The sequence below is a fragment of the Patella vulgata genome, chromosome 2, assembly GCF_932274485.2.
Source record: "Patella vulgata chromosome 2, xgPatVulg1.2, whole genome shotgun sequence".
Lineage (NCBI taxonomy): Eukaryota > Metazoa > Mollusca > Gastropoda > Patellidae > Patella > Patella vulgata.
Window position 1 is genome coordinate 78792724 of NC_065880.2, and position 19821 is coordinate 78812544.

Here is a 19821-nt window from a genome sequence, read left to right on the forward strand (position 1 = left end):
CAAAGGGAAAGTGGTATAACAATTGTATTATTATTATTATATTAATAGAATAAGTCAATACTCGCCCAACTGTTAAATTAAAGACACGGTCTCCCCCAAAAAACATAGAACATAAAAGTACCAGAAAAAATAGTTATGTAAACGCCTCAAAGAGAAAGTGATATATGCTATGGAAAGAGCATACACAGCTACGTTTAATTGTTGCCGGCTAAAGGGTTTTTACTTCAAGATAATATAATAAATACGGACAGTGGTATCGCATGCTAAAACCGTTCAATATTATAGTTAACAGAAAAACACCAACTTATAATAATTACCTGTTGTAATCAAACAGAGGGTTTATAATGTTTTAATAAAACAAACAGCTACCCGTAGAGACGAAAGGGTCAATGCATTGTAAGACTACTAAGCAATCTGGGGGGGGGGGGGTATAGATTCTGTAGGCTTACTATAATTGTTTTGTTGGAAAGAAAATGCTGATGGATGGCGCACCACTTGCAATACTTTCAATTTCACATTTTAAATTATTCACTCACTAAAGTAACTAAAGTAACTAAGAACTAAAAATTGACACTACGTCGGTTGTGAAGAAACATTAATCTAGCTATATTTTAAATATATTTTTCTTTCAAACATATTAATATCTCTAATATACGTTTCAATGGTCGAATTAAGAAGTCATAAAGAGGTGATAATAATGTGATGTAACGGGGATATGCTGAATATTTCAGTCAAATAACATTGTAGCCTCGAATGTCATTGCTACCGTTGTTACGATAATAAACAAAGTCTCGGTTATCCAATTTTACGGTTAATCATCAACGGCAGTTGAGCGACAGGTCGGATTCAAATCTAATGAAAATCGGACCCATCAGATGGCATCGAGAGTTGATTATGGTCTTGTCATGTTAGTAAAAGTCTAATTAAACATACATTATGCAAGAGCTAAATCTGCCCATTGCAGGTCTTTCTTTAGGCCTGAAATATTATCTAAATATTTAATTAGACATTAATAATTAACTTATCCAGACTATAATCAACTCTCGATGCCATCGCTAGCCTGCGACATTTACTGGATTTGAATTGGATCTGCTGCTCAACGCTCACTGATGATTAAATCAAAAAATGGATAATCGAGACTATGTTTTTATCCCACTGACTTTAGTAATGATGATCGAGGCTAGGCCTAAAATTCAATCGCTAAATTCTTGGTTCAGAGTGGATCAATTTGACTGAAATTTTCAGCAAATTCCCGTAATTATACATTCTATAGGCCCTTTTTAACTATTATAACGAGAACTGCCAGCTCTTTATCTAATCTCCCATAATGTATCTTTAATCGTTTACATAACATTTCAGGCCTAAATAAAGACCTACAATATGCATATTTATCTTTTTAACTATTATAACGAGAACTGCCAGCTCTTTATCTAATCTCCCATAATGTATCTTTAATCGTTTACATAACATTTCAGGCCCAAATAAAGACCTACAATATGCATATTTATCTTTTGCATAATGCATGTTTAAATAGTTTACATAACATCTGAAGCCTAAATAAAGACTGACAATACACAGATTTATCTCTTGCATAATCTATGTTTAAATAGATCGACACAAACAAACCGTAAAATGTTAATTAAACTGATGTTTGTGACGATACTCCATGCAAAACGTTAAAAAGTATAACTTGAACATAATAGTTGATGCTAGACAAAAAACAGCTGAGCTAATTAAAGCAAACGTGGTTTTCCAAATTTGAAGTATATTTATTGATGCATTTGCAGGGGCGGATCCAGGAATTTTTGCAGGAGGGGGTTTGCCAGGTTCCTGAGACAATGTATCTCCCCCCCCCCCCCGCTCCATGGTCTCTATCGTCATTTCGGCGTATATACATACACATTGAACTTTTTAAACAGAGAAATTCAACACCTCGTTTGACGTCCATTTTTATTATGAATTAATACAATGACATATTGTGATTCAATTTGATGGATGCAAAGCATTAATTGTGATATCACATAATGTCTATATCATTATCTCGTGCTTTGAGTGCCCATCCTGTCCCACATCTGACGATAAAGGATAAAGCACACGGCCGAGAAACTTTTCTCAAAAAAAAGTGTTGATTTACAAATTTTTTTATGTTGCTGAGCAGGGGGGGGGGGGGTAGATTTTCATATTAGCTACAAATTTCAATATTATTATTTCGGATTTTCATTATTTTTTTTATTATTCCGTATTATCCTTCATAGATAGCAAATTATTCATCTCCGGTGTTGGGACAAGATGGTTGCACTTTACCGTGCATGTGAATACGTTTATTGAACGCCGGCCTTCATGCACCGTGACCTTGACGAGCCATTGATAACTACCTAAACGTTGACACATTTAATCTTCTCCAAGTTTATTTGTTGACTCACATCACTAACTAAACCACCAGTGGCGGACGCAGGTGGGGGCAGCGGGGTGTAGTAGGGAGCTACCCCCCCCCCCCCTTTTAATGACTGTATAAAAAACGTGGGGTGGTATAGATGATGAAATTGAATGTTATATGCAGTCCATAATAATATGCGCAAACAAATCACCAGTGATAACCAGAATTTTTCAAATTCTTTGCGGAGCAGCCCCCCCCCCCTCACAAACCAAATATCCAACGCCCGCCTCACTGCACAATAGTTTATATATTAAATTGAACCAATCGAGGCAACTGAAACACCAAAGTGTTTTAATATGTGCCAATGTGACTTAGACGGCAGTAGAGTGCAGATAATACTATATTTAGAATCTCGAGCAATTTAACACATATCGATTAGCGCCCAAATATCGGTGAAGGAAAACCCACATCTACACACAAAAAACTATCTACTTTGAGAATATTATAGATCTTTGTCCTGAATAGCCACCATATTCAAATATTAGTCTACTATTTCGTAATGTGGCCCTGTCTTCAACCCAGTTAGAAAAGAAAAGTAGAACGTTACACCCGAATTAGTAATGGGGTTCTGATCCGTTTTATGCAAACAAAGACTAAATAAACCTTTTCGATTTTATTAAATGGAAGAAGACTAAATTCTTCTCAAAATTCTCGAAGTATAATTAGTGTTTATACTAAAATCGTCGATGTAGGTATTAAAATAGGCAAAGCCAAAGTCTAAAAGTTAAGCTCTCCCCCCCCCCCCCCCCTCAAAAAAAATATTAAAAAATAAAAAAACAAAACAATAGAAGAATATAAAACAATATCAGAAACGAAACCGTTCTTATTTCTAATATCTATAAAATGCTAATTATCTATTAATTATCTATTAATAAAAGTATTATGACACAAATAAATCGCCATATCACTAACTGCACAACAAAAACGTATAACAACACGGCGAATCTAGAATTTTAAAATCCTTTTATTTGGTTTGAGTCTTTATAATGTATACATAATTAAATATATTAGTAACAATAATGAATAATTTTAAAGGGTACATAAAAAGAAATTAAAAACAATAAACTCCTAATTTAAGAGAAATATACAAAACAGAAACATATTACTTATTTTGTTATATTTATTAAATGCTAACTAAATTATTTTTATAAATGTAATTAAAAATATAAACCTCCTAATTTAAGAGGAATTACAAAATAGCAACATTTTATAAAAAAATTGACTAAATTATTTTTATAATAACATTTAGTGTAACACTACCTGAACAATCTAAAATTTGGTTTGAGTCTCTGGTTGTAACGTGTATATAAAACTATATAATTGACAATAATGAACATGTTTAAAAGTTACATAAACAAAGCTAAAACAAATAACTCCCAAATAACAATATTACGGTTTATCGTTTTTTTTTTATATATATTATAAAAATATTTACTATATTAAAGGAGCTAAATCGCAAAAATTTTGGACCTAGAAATTGGCAAAAATGCGTCGCAACGCATATAATGTAATAAGAATGTATATAAACTGATTTACATTGAATTATTTCCGTTTCGTGGAAAATGTCTAGCCTCATTCTTCGAGTCTCTTGATTAAAACGGCGCTGAAACGCATTACGGTACACGATTCGTGTACCAATGGTAAAATGATTATTTTGTCTTAAATATTGGATATCATCCCCGGTATCCCCAGTGGCCCCATTCCGTTCTAACACACACACACACACACACACACACACACACACTTCCCAATACACACACACACACACCCACGCACACCCACACGGTAAGATCACAACATCAAATAATTCGTGTTTTCAATGTCGAAGACTTTAGATTATATTAAGTTAGAGACTTAGCCACATTAATTATCCTTATAATAAACATTTTTAGATACAAATAAGTCATTATGTCATATTTTTAGTATAACACTATATACTGTTCAACAAAAACATCTATAACAAATTCTAAAATAGCTATCTGATTAATATGAAGATCTATATTTCGTTTCGTTTTTTATACTTTCGATGGCTTCTACCACATGAAGATCTGAAGTTATAGTAGGAGGTCATGCCATGGGTCATACAAGCGGCGTTTGACCCTATGACGTCATACAATGATTAATCAATCAGCGTTAGCTGACATGAAACAAATTTCGTAATTTCTAATCAATTATGTTCGGTGAACTACGTAAACAGTTGAAATTGAACGGTAGTCGTTTACACCAGCTTTGTCGTTAGTGAATCAGCCGTTACTAATTACTTCCATATTGTGTTGTAGGTTATGTTTTTATTTGTGCATACAAAATGGCTCCCGAAACCACAGGGTACACACACAACTCGTGCACTGGTTACAAAGCACATGTATTGTGTCTTAAATATTGGATATTAGGATGCTATAGTTTCACAGCAAGATAACAATATCAATATTGATTGAAATTGATCAATATTGAATTCTAATTCGTGTTTTTAATTTCAAATATGCAGGAAAATATTGAGTTAGAGGCTTAGCTCCTTTAAAAGGTAGGCCTAAATACAAAAAATAATTAAAATATATGATAAGACCTAAGATCACAACGATTACTCCACGATTAAAACTACGATTTCGATCACACCACGAATCGTGATAGTGGGAAACTGTATAGTATAAAATGTTAGAATGAAATAGACAGCGCAACACTAAATGATCGACAAAACATAGCCACCAAAAAGAAATAGGGCTAGGGAAGGGATCAGCTGTTTCAGGCTAATACTGAACGAAAATAAATTTATTTGTCAAATAAATGAAATGAAACGGGGCTTAACGTCCCACAGTTCTGCACCATCTGTGCTAATGAAGACGTCCATTAATAAGCATGGTTGAATTATTGAACAGTATACTTAGTGTGATATCACTAATCTATTGTCCTTTTCGTAAAAGTGAATCGCTCATATTTTTATGATCATACAAAACGGCTGGGTTTAATTCTTGCATTTCGTGTTCTTTCCTGTCATCGGAAGGTATCCGCAGCCGTGTTCTATAGTCTGGGTCAGCACAACCGAGGATATCAAGTTTTTGAGGTAGGTACTGTCCTTTGAACAACACCTCGGTTAGTTTAGACACTGAAATAATAGCGATAAAACTACAAATCATAATTAAAGTACGGAAAGGGAAATTTTGTCCAAATTCATCTGTATAAAACGGATATTTAATAATCGGCTCCAGACCAAGGTATGGCTCTCCTCCCAAAATTCTTAGAATGCAACTCAAGAAGAATCCAACTATGGATCCGTAACCATTGGTTACTTCTAAAAACAGAACGCATGTGAACTGCGGGAAGAGGATGACGTACATCAGATCTCCACACATGATATACAAACCATACACACTATTGGCACTTAGGGCAAGCGCCGTACCCAAGGCTCCAGAAACAACAACCGCTATACGAAGGACCCATATGACTTCTCTATCAGATGCCTGTTAATAACAAATAACGTATTTAAAAGAATATAGCATATACACGAAGCATAATAAGATTAATTATATTTTAATATTAACCTTAAAAGATTGTGTCATAACATTGTAACAAGTTGTTACTATAATAACTGCACTACCCTTCTCCCCCATCTCCTTCAACTGTAGGATCGTCTTCATATCTGACTAATTGAGACAACAGCGCATATGTCAAGCAGTGGAAATGCGCCCCTGTCTAATCATCTGACGACACCCATTTTTTAAAAGATAACTTTATCATAAAATCAGCTCAAAAGTACAAGTCAATTTCGGTAATCTTTTAACTAACAAATTATAGCATTACAAGAAAATTTCACCCTCATTGCTTTTACTGATATGGTCAACCTAAGTTCTTTCTTTTTCTCCTCCTTCTTCACTCAGCAGAGCAAGATCCCAGTGTCTGCCTTGACGCATGGATGCTCTGAATGGTCTTAATGCCACTACCTCTCAGTGGCGGCCATCAGATACGGCACTGGTGCAGCCCCATCGAACTCTTATCGTAATCCTGCACCTCGTGTAGCGACTACATCCCCTTCCTTAGACCAGATCTTAATACCCCATAAATTATCACAAATTCCTCACCTTCGTTCTAATTAATTGGACATAAATGTTTTTAGTAAAAACTGAAGCGGATGATAAAATGCCCGAGTCCGCAGACGACATGACAGCAGCAGCAATGGCGCCCATACCAATAATGGAAACAGGTAGAGGACAGAGATATTGTAAAACTAATGGTAAGATATAACTCATCTTTTCTGGTGGTATTGGTATAGTTCCATTATAAGCGGTCTGGTTCCAGTCTGAAAATGAAAAGCAGATGTCCAAAATGGTAAATACAGCAAATTAATGATTTGTTTAGCTTCAACAAAGTCAAATAGTTAGTTACACAGTTGCCCAAACTTATTAATCAGAGATTGGACATGCTAAATCAAATACAAGGCATAACCAAAAGAAACTCTCTAACTTTCAATTATTTTCAAAATAATATGTCGCCAACGATTGTACAAGGGGTCGTTAGTAAATCCCCTGACAAATATACCCATGTGTATGTATTTGAATATGAAGATCTTAGTCTATGGTGACATTTTGGATTCTATTAGATTATAGCCCCGCAGATTCAGAATTGTCTAGATCAAAGATTGTCACTTACTTGATTACAAACTTAGCATAAATGTAATCAGGCCATACGGCACACAACAATGTGGCAAACGGAAACAGAAAGCATTATGGCGTTTAAACTAAATGTGACTATGTATTCTTACAAAGGTCCTAAACTATGGTGGCTGAAAGCGTCCATTTAGATCGGCGGGTTTCTAGATACAACGGGATTGTTGCTGAAAGCGTCCATTTAGATCGGCGTGTTTCTAGATACAACGCGAGAGTCGCCGTTAAGCCAGCACGACGAAAAAGGCGCAGATCGGCGACTTTTTCGTCGTACTACCTTATCGGCGACCCGCGACTTTCACAACACGAGAGTCGCCGTTAAGCCACGCGCCGAAAAAGTTGCCGAAAAAATCGGCGCCTTTTTCGGCGACTTACTTAACGGCGACTCTCGCCTCGGAAGTTTATAGTTAGTTACATGCGCAATGGCTACATTTTACGCACACAGATCACCAAATATTTCTACGCCGTAATGTAGGGCGAAACTTATTTTTAGTCTTTCTCTCCCTTTCCCCCCTTTTGAATGGCGATTTTTGGTGTAGAATCGAAGAAAGGGTTTTGATAATACATTTTCTGCCAGGTTTTGGTAAATATTCATGATTTTGAGAGGTCGGTTAGGTTGAAATGTAGGGCCGAAAATTGCATGTTTACTTGTCCCTACTTCCAGCTTGTGTATTTCAAGTTTTTCATGGTAAACCTCATACATGCTTTTGTGCAAGAGTTTGCCACATGTTGCTCCATCTGTGGCAGAAAGTAGGCTAGCCTACAAGTCCTAGCTCATCCAAAAGCTCCTCCATTTTATATACAAGAAGTAAAATGTAGCCATTGCGCATGTAACTAACTATAAACTTCCGAGGCGAGAGTCGCCGTTAAGCAAGTCGCCGAAAAAAGCGCCGATTTTTTCGGAGACTTTTTCGGCGACTTGCTTAACGGCGACTCTCGTGTTGTGAAAGTCGCGGGTCGCCGATAAGGTAGTACGACGAAAAAGTCGCCGATCGGCACCTTTTTCGTCGTGCTGGCTTAACGGCGACTATAGCGTTGTATTTAGAAACACGCCGATCTAAATGGACGCTTTCAGCCACAATACTAAACTGCTTGACAAAAATATCGCAATTTTATAAATTTAAGTTAGAGAAATCTGTCTTCCAAGAGCGTATACTGGATATATGCACATAACCATCCTCGGTTACCCAGTGTACTCATTCCGTTCTACTCCACTATACCCTGGGTTAATCTATGGGGGAGACACGTTTTCAAGTTATCCGCCCTTGATGATTGTGCTATTTTTATAGACCAATCCTATAAATTGTTATTTGAAAAGGAAGTTGGCAAAGGGAAGTAACTTTCATCGGACAATGTTAGGAGTTGACCTATTCTAAATGAGTAATAATTAGCAACCAATTATATATTATGTTAATGAAGACCAGACGTTCATATTATAATAATTTAGGTAGGGTGACCCATGCACTCTACAGAAATACAGTCCACCGCTGATAGTTCGAGACTACCACTGAAGCGTGCACATTCGCCGTGTCGAGACCAACTTTCTGACAATATGATACTATAAATAGCCATGGCACGTGCAATTCTCTACAAATCTATCAACTATTACAGCCGTAAAAAAATTATTGTTGACGATTTTGAATAGCGGTAAAATTAAGCTTCTTGGTTATTACAGCAGATTTAGAAATTACGTTCGTTTTATTTTTTAAATCGCTTTATCATTAACTGTACCGTTAAGAGCGGCATCTTTTGGTTTAGTACAAATAATATCTCTGAATCACTCGGTTTAGACAGGAACATGATACTAGCAGTAGTTTCATTTTACTTTTACAAGCTTCTTAAAACAATTGTTGAGCTAGCTAACGTGCTTATTTCTAAATTCAATTTCTTGTTCTAGCTTTCTGTTATATTTCGTAAAAAAGTAGTCTTGATTATCCCGACCTGTCAATCAGACGTAGAATGGTCGATAGACTGGTTAAGCGAGACTAATTTCAAAACAAGGGCACGTAACCTATCTTTTACTCAAAAGTGTCTGGATGTTATGGACGACACTTGGAACCAGTTTTCAGTCTATTATTTATAGATGATTAATGGTCATAGCTTATTAAGTACAACATGATCGTTTATTTAGTGACTATAATTGTGTGAAACTGATTTGAGGCTTGGCATATATATAAATATTGTGGCGTAATTGTCGAGATATTTATTTATGGTGGGCCACCCTAATGTAGGGTCATTAGTTTTATTTAAATCGTTCGTTCGTTCGTTCCCGGAATTTTATGTCCACGTGATATCGTACACAAGTTATTACGAATCAAATTGCCAAGAATAAGTTCAAAAATAATAAACATAACAGAGTGACATATTTCAGACAAAGGACGAATAGTAATAATAAAACCAAAAGTCAAACATATAGATGTTATACATATTTGAAATCAACAACACATACTACAGATTTTGATAATACAATTAAATATAAATAAATTATTAATATATACATTATTTACATAAATCATTCACTAAATGGAGATGAATATGGTTATCTACCCTTATAAAAACAAAGAAGAAACGATTAGTTTGTAAACTGTTTTCTGATTGTTTCGTAGACTGTAGCTACATTCTAGGCCAGGGCAAATAATTTGAAATCGTGGAAACCCTATGGATTAACCCAGGGTATAGTGGAGTAGAAGGGAATGAGTACACTGGGTAACCGAGAATGGCCCTTAACAGACTATCTAAACACTGTTATTCGATATTATGGTTCAGAAAATGCACAAAATGTCCCCGCTGTTGGTCATTAATTGTATGTACAACCAGGGGCACATGGTGTGTGGTCCTGTCAGCTTTATCGTTGATTACATGTTACCTGTTATCTTGAATTGTAATCCTACCTGCAGCTGATCCTGCCACCCCCATTAAAGCTGATGGGATGGCGAAAAGTATCATCCCAAAACTTCCAACTAATGCGGAAATTCTTGCTCGTTGGACGGTTTTACAGGCCAGTGCTCTTTGGAAAAATTCCTAGATAATTCGTGTACAAATAATATAAATGATTATGATGAATGTAATAGAATGATTGACGAAGGATGCGGGGAACGTACAGTTAAGCTATATTGGGCATTTAAAGATTTTGCGAATGCGTTTTCTTCGAACTTGGTCCAGGTAGAGATACATCATACACCTGATACGAAATGACACCTTAGTGAAATTTCTTGCTTTACATAAACGCTCATCTAAACACACAATATTAAACATACATTATGCAAGAGCTAAATCTGTCTATTGCGGGTCTTTCTTTAGGCCCGAAAAGTTTTCTAAATTTTTAATTAGACATTAATTAATTTATCCAGGCCATAATTAACTCTCGATGGCATCGGATTTCCCCGATATTAAATAAATTAGAAATGTTCTGGCATTTTTTGATTTTAGCAAAAAATTGAGGAGCGAGACTTAGCTTCGTACAACCAGTGCGGTGTTTGAAATTATTGCACACGTCTTGTCAAACCCTCAAAGGCTAATATCTTCGCTCGCAATAGAGTAATTTGAATGAAATTTTCAATTTATTCATTTGGTATTATCTATTTTCGAACTATTATAACAAGAATGGCTAGCTCTTTCTCTAAATCTTACATAATGTATCTTTAATCTATAAATGTAAGCTGGAGCACCATTTGAGGAACCACCTGCAGTGTATACTGGCATGAGAGACCATCTAAATATTGTGATTCATTATCGTTTTATAAATATACCGAATGCTTCTCTGGTTGTGAGGAACCACCAAGAACTTATACTGGATAGAAACACAAAAGAGACGATCTAAATATGGTGATACATAATTTTGTTTTACAATTAGAGTTATGGACCAAGTGCCTCTGCTATTTGTCTTTAATTCTACAAGATCAACAAGGGAATCACTTACCTGCCATGGTATACCACCAAACACAAGTAAAAAACAAACATCTATATAAAGTCCTATGTGTGGAGTTTGTATCTCACCCTTCCACGTATTGTCAATCCTGTCCAGATCGACAGATTCGTGAGTCATGGCAAATGGTACAGCTACTACCTGAAATAAACAGTATGCATTATTGTACCAATTTGCTGTCTAGTCGTTCGGATGAGACAAAAAACCGAGGTCCTGCGTACATTTTGGAGTGCAGGTAAAAGATCCCTTGGCAGTTGTAATTCGATATAAGAGTGGGCCATAGTGCCGCTGTCCGGGCCAAATTTCTCTCATAGCACACTGTATGGCGTATGCCCGTTTCATTAGCCCAGTTCGGAGCAAACCAGTAGGACGTTAGACCCCATTTTATTTCATTTTTACACTTTACGTACACGTCCAAAGGTGATGCTGATTGAGATCGTTAAAGTATTTAATATAATTTACGTAAATTATAATGGCTTTATAGCGTGCGCGGTGTGTCAAAAAAATTGTCTGTCACTGAGTCAACTGGCGTGGTTTCGATTCCCCGGTTGTACGTGACAAGGAGTAGGATCGCCTGTCCAACCTCGTGGGTTTTCTCCGGGTCCTCCGGTTTCCTCTCACTCCTAAAGACCCCTACGCGCAACCGAATTATTGAAATAAAATTGAACCATATGTTAGTCCCGAAATGACCTACTTTGTGTCGAGTGGATGTTAAACCCCATTCCTCCCTCTCCCCGCTTTATAGAGGTTTAATCTCGAATTAGCCCCACCCCTCCCCCAGTCAAACGGTGTTATGGCGGATAGATGTGGAAACTTAAGTAAACACACGATTATAGACTGTATCATTATTAATACGGTTTATCTCCACACTAACAACTATTTATGGAGTAACAATATGCAAAGTTTCGATGAACATGCTCTCGTCTTTATCGAGTTAGCGGTTGTTAGAGAGTATTTGAGGTATACCATAATATACACAACGGTTAGAAAGATTTTAGACTAATTAATATAATTTACGTACAAGACCAATGGCGATACATATAAGTTGTACAACATCAGTATATGCTACAGACCATAATCCACCCAGTAATGTATAGAATACAGCTACACATGCTGAACTTATAATAGATATAGTTCGGTCTATAGATAAAATAATAGATACTGTCGAACCTGGAATTGAAAAATAAGTAGATTTTAAAGTGTAAATTTAGAATTAGAAACAGACATGTATCTCAAATTAAAGATACATTACGTAAGATTTAGATAAAGAACTGACCGATCTTGCTATAGTAGTTCACAAATAGATACTGCATAATGAATATATTGAAAATTTCATTCAAATTAATTAATTCTGAGCCAAATTATTACTGTTGGTAGTTTTGACAAGATGTGTGCATTGATTGTTTATTATCGTAACTATGGTACTGGTATATTCGAGACTTAGCCATTTTTAAATAATTAATAATTTATATAACATTTAATGCCTAAAGAAAGACCTGCAATAGGCAAATTTAGCTCTTGAATAATGTATCATTAAATAAGCTAACCATTACATGTTTCCACTCTTTGGGTCAAGCCATTGATCAGCTTCAAAATATCAGAATAATGTCTGTGACGTCAGCAAATACGTGGTACCGTTTTACCATTTGGGCAATCTGGTTAAAACACAGATCCTATTTCGTTTCGTTTTTATAGTTCAAAATTTCGTTTTACTTGTCTTTACTACACTAGGATCTGAAAGAGTCGTAAATAACCCGCGTTCTGGATTATGTGAGGAATTAGCCAATGAAACGGTCTGTTTTTGGCTCGAGATGCACGGAACTGTGGGTAACCCATTAGAAACATCAACGCCGCTCGTATGACCCCTGATGCGACCTTCCACTACAACCGGTCAGATCATCATGTAGTAGAGATCATTGAAAATATAAAAAAACGAGAGGAAGTAGAGATCTGTATTTTAATAGATTGACCATTGGGGTTCCCAAGGGTTGAGTTTTGGTCCATCTTCTTATTTTACATTATTATAAATGATCTTGTTAAATGAATTAATTTGCAGATGCGTCTTTAGATCTAAAGCGGTGGACACACTAGCCGAATGATTCGCCGAATCGTTCGGCCGAATCAATCGGCGTCGAAATTCGCCTAGTGTGTCCACTGTCATTCGGTCTAATTCCTATTCGGGCGAATGATTCGCCCGAATCAAACAGGTTTGATGATGAGTTAGTTGTATTTTACGTCCGCTTCCACCGAGGTGATATCGCAGACAGGTTTGATATATTCGGCCGAATTATATTCGCCTGGTGTGTCCGCTTCGCCGAAGCATTCGGCCGAATGTAGAATTTATTAGCCAATCACCACTCATATAGTGAAGTCACGTGATAGTTTGAAGACATAGACGCCGCCATGTTTAATCATAAGACGTGAAAGGTGATGCAATCGACTGGTGAATCGGGCGAAGCATTCGGCTAGTGTGTCCACCCATTCGGCCGAATAAAATTCGGCGCCGATTGATTCGGCCGAATAATTCGGCTAATGTGTGCACTGCTTTATAGACTAGACGGCCAAGCTACAGACTTAGAAACAATGAACACTTAGCTTAAAGAAAATAGACAAATGGGCGGAAACACTTACGTATACAAATATGGATAAAAAAAATAGCACCCTGAATGCAAACATTGTTTATTTAAAACATTGGTAATTTCATAAAAAAAAATAAACAAAAGGATTTGAAGAATTGATTTTTAATTTTGTGTTTAGAGGTGGAAGTCTGGAGTTATTGACCCCCTTTTGGTTACTGTGATATCTATTGTAATTTAACCTCATTTGTTATTTGTGACACCGGGAACAACACAGCAAATAAATAATACTTTAAGAACAGGGCTGTTTCAACTCACCAAGTGCAGACAATATGGCCGCTGTCCAGAAAATGTCACCCAAGAACTGTGGGAAACACATCAAGGTTCCAACCTTATTACCAAGCTTTATCTGGAAGGGGTCAAATAGTGTGACGTAACCAGCTCTTCTCATCCGTGGGGCATACACATTACCGGCTTCAAAAGAAAATAGAATGAACAGAACGTTGCTAATTATCCAGAAAATAGCTTTTTAACTTATGGTTCTAATAATTTATGAAGCAAAGAAGGCCAGGGGTTGACTGAGACGGGCCTTGCACGTAGGTGTCTTGAAATGGGAAGAAACCGGAGGACCCGGGAGAAAACCCACAAGGTTGGACCGGCGACCCTACTCCTTGTTAGGTATAAACGGGGAATCGAAACCATGCCACCTAACTCAATGACAGACCTTATGATGCAACGCGAACACGTTAACGATTGGTATGGTTTAATAAGCACGGTGTATTGTGCATTAATGTACTAGGTAATCTGATCTATATGGTGTGCATAGTGGATAAATATACTAGGTAATCTGAGCTACATGTACTATAGCTAAGATAAGATGTTATCAAAATGTGCATAGATAGTGTATTTACACGTTTTCTAGGTAAAAAAAAACCTTGCCCGGACAGACAAAGCTGTTATCAAACGTTCAGAGAGAGCATTATTTACCAGGTGATAATAAAACATTTAAAGAATGGAAATTAACATCTTCTAATATTAGCTTATTACATTTAAAGAATGGAAATTAATATCTTCTAATAACAGCTTATATAATCTCTACAGTGGTGTGTTATTTCACGAATGCAATATTTTAAAATATCAGATGCAAGGTTATATAGAGTGTGGGTTTTTTTTTCGAAATAAAAGCTTAGCGATTAAAGCCCGCGACTGAAATCTTTGTATGTATTTGCCCTATAATATTGAATTCGCTAATAAATAAAGACCTTTCGACTTAAATCTTTCCCTGTAATATTGAACTCGCTATTAAATTTCCGTGTAAAATCGAGGGAAGTCGCTATTAAATAAATGAAATGAAATGCAGTGGGGTTTAACGTCCTACTGTTCTGCTCCGACTGGGCTAATGAAGACGGGCATTCGCCATACAGTGTGCTATAAGAGAAATTTTGCCCAGACAATGGCACTACGGCCCACTCAAACTGTCAAGGGTATTTTTACGTGCATGCCAATGTGTACACAGAACCACGGTTTTACGTCCCATCCGAACGACTATACGTTGTCCCTTGCAAGGCCCTCTGTCCTGCATCACTGACAACACCGGAACCTCGAGGGGGTTGGGGTGGCTCAGTGGTCTAGAGTGTCGCGCTTCGAGCTATAGCTTGCTGGTCAGTGGTCACCCTTGTGTGAGCGTAGGTGGCTTGGAGATAGGGGGCACCTTCTCGGGGTACTCGATTTCCTTCCACAGGAAAGACCCTTGCGCGTGCGCTAAGATAACAAAAATGAAAATAAGACAAGTTCTCTGATAGAAGAGAGAAGAATAAAAGTTTTTTCTTACCTATTATCATAGCAATACAATAACCCAGTGGTGCTTGTGCCCAGACCAATCCACTTGACGCCATGATTTCTGCCGTTCCATTAATATACGCTCCTCCAACCTGTGAAGCTTATATGTAGATAAAATATTAAAAATGTATTGTTGGGTTTCTAATAAGACTAGCCTCACTGAGATCAGGTCAGTTGGGGTAGGGGTGGGGTGGAGTGTATGGGTGCTCAGTTTAGGCGAGTGTATATATTTTCTAATACCAAATTATGTAATGCTAGATTCTCACTATCGCGATTCGCACTACGAGTAATCGTGGTGATCCTACCAGGTCTTATATATTGAGGTCAGCCGTGACAATCGCGTTGATCGTATAGAAACGTATTCGAACGTATCTATAATTCACGTACCAGATCGTGGACTCAATTAGGGGGACAATACATCGCACGACAGTGGGAACCTAGCTTGAGAGATACACTGTGTAAGAGATACATTGTGTAAGATGTACACTGATATAAAAGTACAATAAATGTGTGTTAGCTAGTACGTGGATTCTCAAGTCAGAATGGGTATTAGATATACACTGTTTCACACAACATGAATAGTTCAGCCCACAAAAACCGAAACGGTTAAAAGTATAAGGCTGCATACAACAGAATAAAAACAGACATTCAAACTGAACTTCTATTTATGCGGATGATAAGTACATTTCCATACTACTCTTATTGACCACCAACGGCTACCTTTCAGCACCAACCAGGTAAACGAAGATGGATATATGTCATGCAGTGTGCTAAGATGGTAATTTTGCCCGGACGACGGAGCTACGGGCTTCAACTGTCAAGGGTTCTTTTATGTGCACGCCAACGTGTAAATGAGACCTCGATTTTCGTTCCATTCGAACGGCTACAGATACTTCCCTGCCAGACCCTCTTTTGGCAAGGAACCACAATCAAGTGAGCCCAGTCTGTGCCTTATTCACTGAGAAAACGTGGATCCCTACTATACATTGGCAAGGAGGGAACCACACTGGAATATCCCGAGGTAATTTCTCGGCCATAACCGGGATCGAACCCGGGGGAATTTCTTGTTAGTGAGACAACACCTTACTCACAGAGTCATCGCGACTCCCTCTAGACCTATGCATATACATGTATTACTACTGGGGTGTAAGTAGGGTGGATTGTACGAATGACTTAGATCATAAGGTCTGTCATTGAGTCAAGTGGCGTGGTTTCGATTCCCGGTTGCTTGTACGTGACAAGTAGTAGGGTCGCGTGTCCAACCGCGTGGGTTTTCTCCGGGTCCTGCGTTTTCCTCCCAATGCTACAATTTAAGACCCCTAGTTGGTATCGGGTGGGCGTTAAACCTTATCTCTGTCTCTCTATATATACCTGTCAGAGTAAAGAAGGAAACTATCCATCCCATGTCTCTCCCAGCAACCAACACATCTGTGGTTGTCGCATTAGCTGCTTTTCTTGCAGCAAAGATTCCAATTCCAAGAATTAACACGTAAAAGATTATCACAGAAACAAGACCTGCTATATTAACTTCATCCATTTTACACCTAGCTGTATTTGATCAAATAAACGTAACCTATTTAAGATTAGAATAAGTGAGTGGGATACAATCCACGGCTATCTATATGTGAATAGGGTTGTACACATATCAAGTTACTGGTCCCGAGAACACGAGTGTAAGAAGAAGCCTACATCCATTTAGCCGCACTGCAGGGGATAACTTGTATTGTAATATATATATATATATTAAGAAGAAACTACTGGGACAAGCGACAAGCACCTTTATATAGAGTTTATAGGTCAATTACGCGCCCAGCTGTTAAAGACACGGTCTCCAAAAAAGGAAGTTGTTAGCTATGATTTAGGGCAATACACACCCAGTCGTTAAAGACACAGTCTCCAACAATAGGTGGCCGATTGGTTTAACGCGTGCGCTTCAGATCCCACAAGGTCTGTCATTGAGTCAAGTGGCGTGTTTTCGATTCTCCTTGCTTGTACGTGACAAGGAGTTGGGTCGCCTGTGGGCTTTCTTTTTATCCCCCGTTCTTTTTCCACTCATGCTAAAGACCTCTTTGCATAAGCTATACACAAAAATAATATTTCTAATTATTGTTAGTTTTCATTTTAGAGTGAAGTCTGTAGCTGTATCGCTACAGGCCTGGAACTGTACAGCGCAGTGGACGCTTACGACTAGTCCCCAGGTCCATTCACTTAATCTGATATTAACGTTTGTTTGTGATTTCTGCGAATTGTGTCTTGTCCATAAATGTATCTGTGTAATTGTTTGTGTGTGGTCCGGTCACCCTGCACTGTTAGTCCCGAAATGGCCAAGTTTGTGTTGAGTGGGCGCTAAATCGCGTCTAAACTGAACTAGACCTGTTGATATCTGAACGCTATAAAAAGCTATCAATATAAATAATTTGATCATCAGGAAAACAAAATTTTTATGATTTCAATGAATCCAATATTTACAATATGATGAGTCACGAATGCCTCGGCTTATATGGAAGACCAAACAGTTCTTAATTCTTAGTTCTTAATTCATAGTTCCTAATTCTTATTTCTTCATTTGTAGTCTTATTTTGACATTTGTACACAAAAATTAACATTTGTATCTTAAAATAAATAATTGTTTTACAAATCAGACATTTGGCATATCAGACTTGTAAACTATTTGCCGTTACCCCTGTGTGTGTGGAGATTGCTTGAAAGTTTGCACACTTATTCCTTATACCCTAAGAATGATCCCTATTGTTTTTGGTGCATGCCCGACCCCAGGGACAGAGTTACCCCCATTTCTTGTATTTGTTTGTCATCTACAGGCCGCATTTCTTAATTTATTATCTTGAAACTTTGCATACTTATTGCTTATACCCTAAAGAACATCCCTATTATTTGTGGTGCTTGCCTAACCCCCAGGGGCAGAGCCACGAACATTTTCTTTTTGTGTGTCTGTGTGCTGCCTACAGGTCAAATTTCTTAATCGATCGTCTTGAAAAATTTTCGTACTTATTCCTTTTACCCTAAGGATGATCCCTATTGCTTTGGGTGCTAGCCCGATCCTCTGTGCAGAACCACGCCCATTTCTTAACTTATTATCTTGAAACTTTGCATACTTATTGCTTATACCCTAAGGATGACCCCTATTATTTTTGGGGCACGCCCAATTGTTGTGTGTGTCTTGTGTTTCGCCTACATGCCGCAATTCTTAACAGATACTTTTGAAACTTTGCATACCTATTCCTGATACCCTAAGGATGACCCTATTGTTGTTTTGGCGATTGGCCGAGAGAGATTGGGTTTAACGTCCACTCGACACAAACTAGTTAATTTCAAGACCAACACATGGTTCAATTTTATTTCAATAATTCGCATGCGCGTAGGGGCCTTGGATCATCTTGGAACTTGGCATATGTAAGGATAGCAACTATTTATTTTGGTGCATGTCCCCAGGTTGCAATAATTAACAGATGTCCACAAGTTGCAATAATTAACAGATTTTGTTCAAATTGAGCATATCAATCATTTCAATAACAGGGTGGTACCTATTTATATTGTTTCATATCCAACCCCCAGGGGTAGTGTCACACCCACTTTTTTGTTAACGTTTAGTCTCTAAATTTGGCAAAACAAACTCAACGCCTAGCCTTCTTTGCCTCTTGTCATATTACAGTCATTGCAGCTATTTCATTCTCTTCGTTTTAAAAAGTACCATATCAATCAAAGTATACAGCGTTAGCGATGCTCTTTTTGTTTAATTGTATTTTAATAAGATTAAACATATTTCAGTAAATGAGAAATAATGACTATGAATTAAGAACTAAGAACTAAGAACACTGAATAAAGAGGCGTTTGGTCTCCCATAGGTTTATACCATGCAAACCTTAACGTTTAAGTATGTGCGTCAATATAATTGTTACTGTGAAAGGATTAGCTCAACCGAAACAGCCTCTGTATAGGAAGTAATATAGCATACTTAAAGGAGCTAAACTCAATATTATCCAGGGGTGTGGATAGCCGAATGGTTAGCGCGTGTGCGTTGTATCATAAGGCCTGGCATTAAGTCAACTGGCGTGGTCGCCTTTCCAACCTCATGGGTTTTCTCCTCCGGTTTCCTCCCACTGCAAAAAAAACCCCTACGTGCTAGCGATTTATTGAAATAAAACTTAACAATATGTTAGTCCCGAAATGACCTGGTCTGTGTCGAGTGGACGTTAAACGCTCTCTCTCTCTCTCAAACTAGGAAATATAATGGTTTCGGGCATCATTTGTAATGAAATGGAACGAAATAAATGGGGTTTAACGTCCTACTGGTCTGCTCCAACTGGGCTAATGAAGACGACATTTGTAATACACAAACGACAAAATAATAGAATGGAATAAGCACGGGCA

General features: G+C 37.4%; 1 protein-coding gene across 1 annotated transcript; it reads right to left on the minus strand.

The window, feature by feature from the left end:
• Positions 1–4665: 4665 nt before the first annotated feature.
• On the minus strand, positions 4666–17075 carry LOC126811763 (high-affinity choline transporter 1). Its single transcript, XM_050537654.2, has 8 exons — positions 16804–17075; positions 15425–15532; positions 13912–14067; positions 12039–12187; positions 11012–11158; positions 9984–10113; positions 6511–6728; positions 4666–5892 (listed from the first exon to the last, which is right to left on the minus strand). Exons 1-8 carry the CDS (start codon positions 16967–16969, stop codon positions 5335–5337), a joined length of 1632 nt encoding a protein of 543 aa, XP_050393611.1. The 5' UTR covers positions 16970–17075; the 3' UTR covers positions 4666–5334.
• Positions 17076–19821: the final 2746 nt, after the last annotated feature.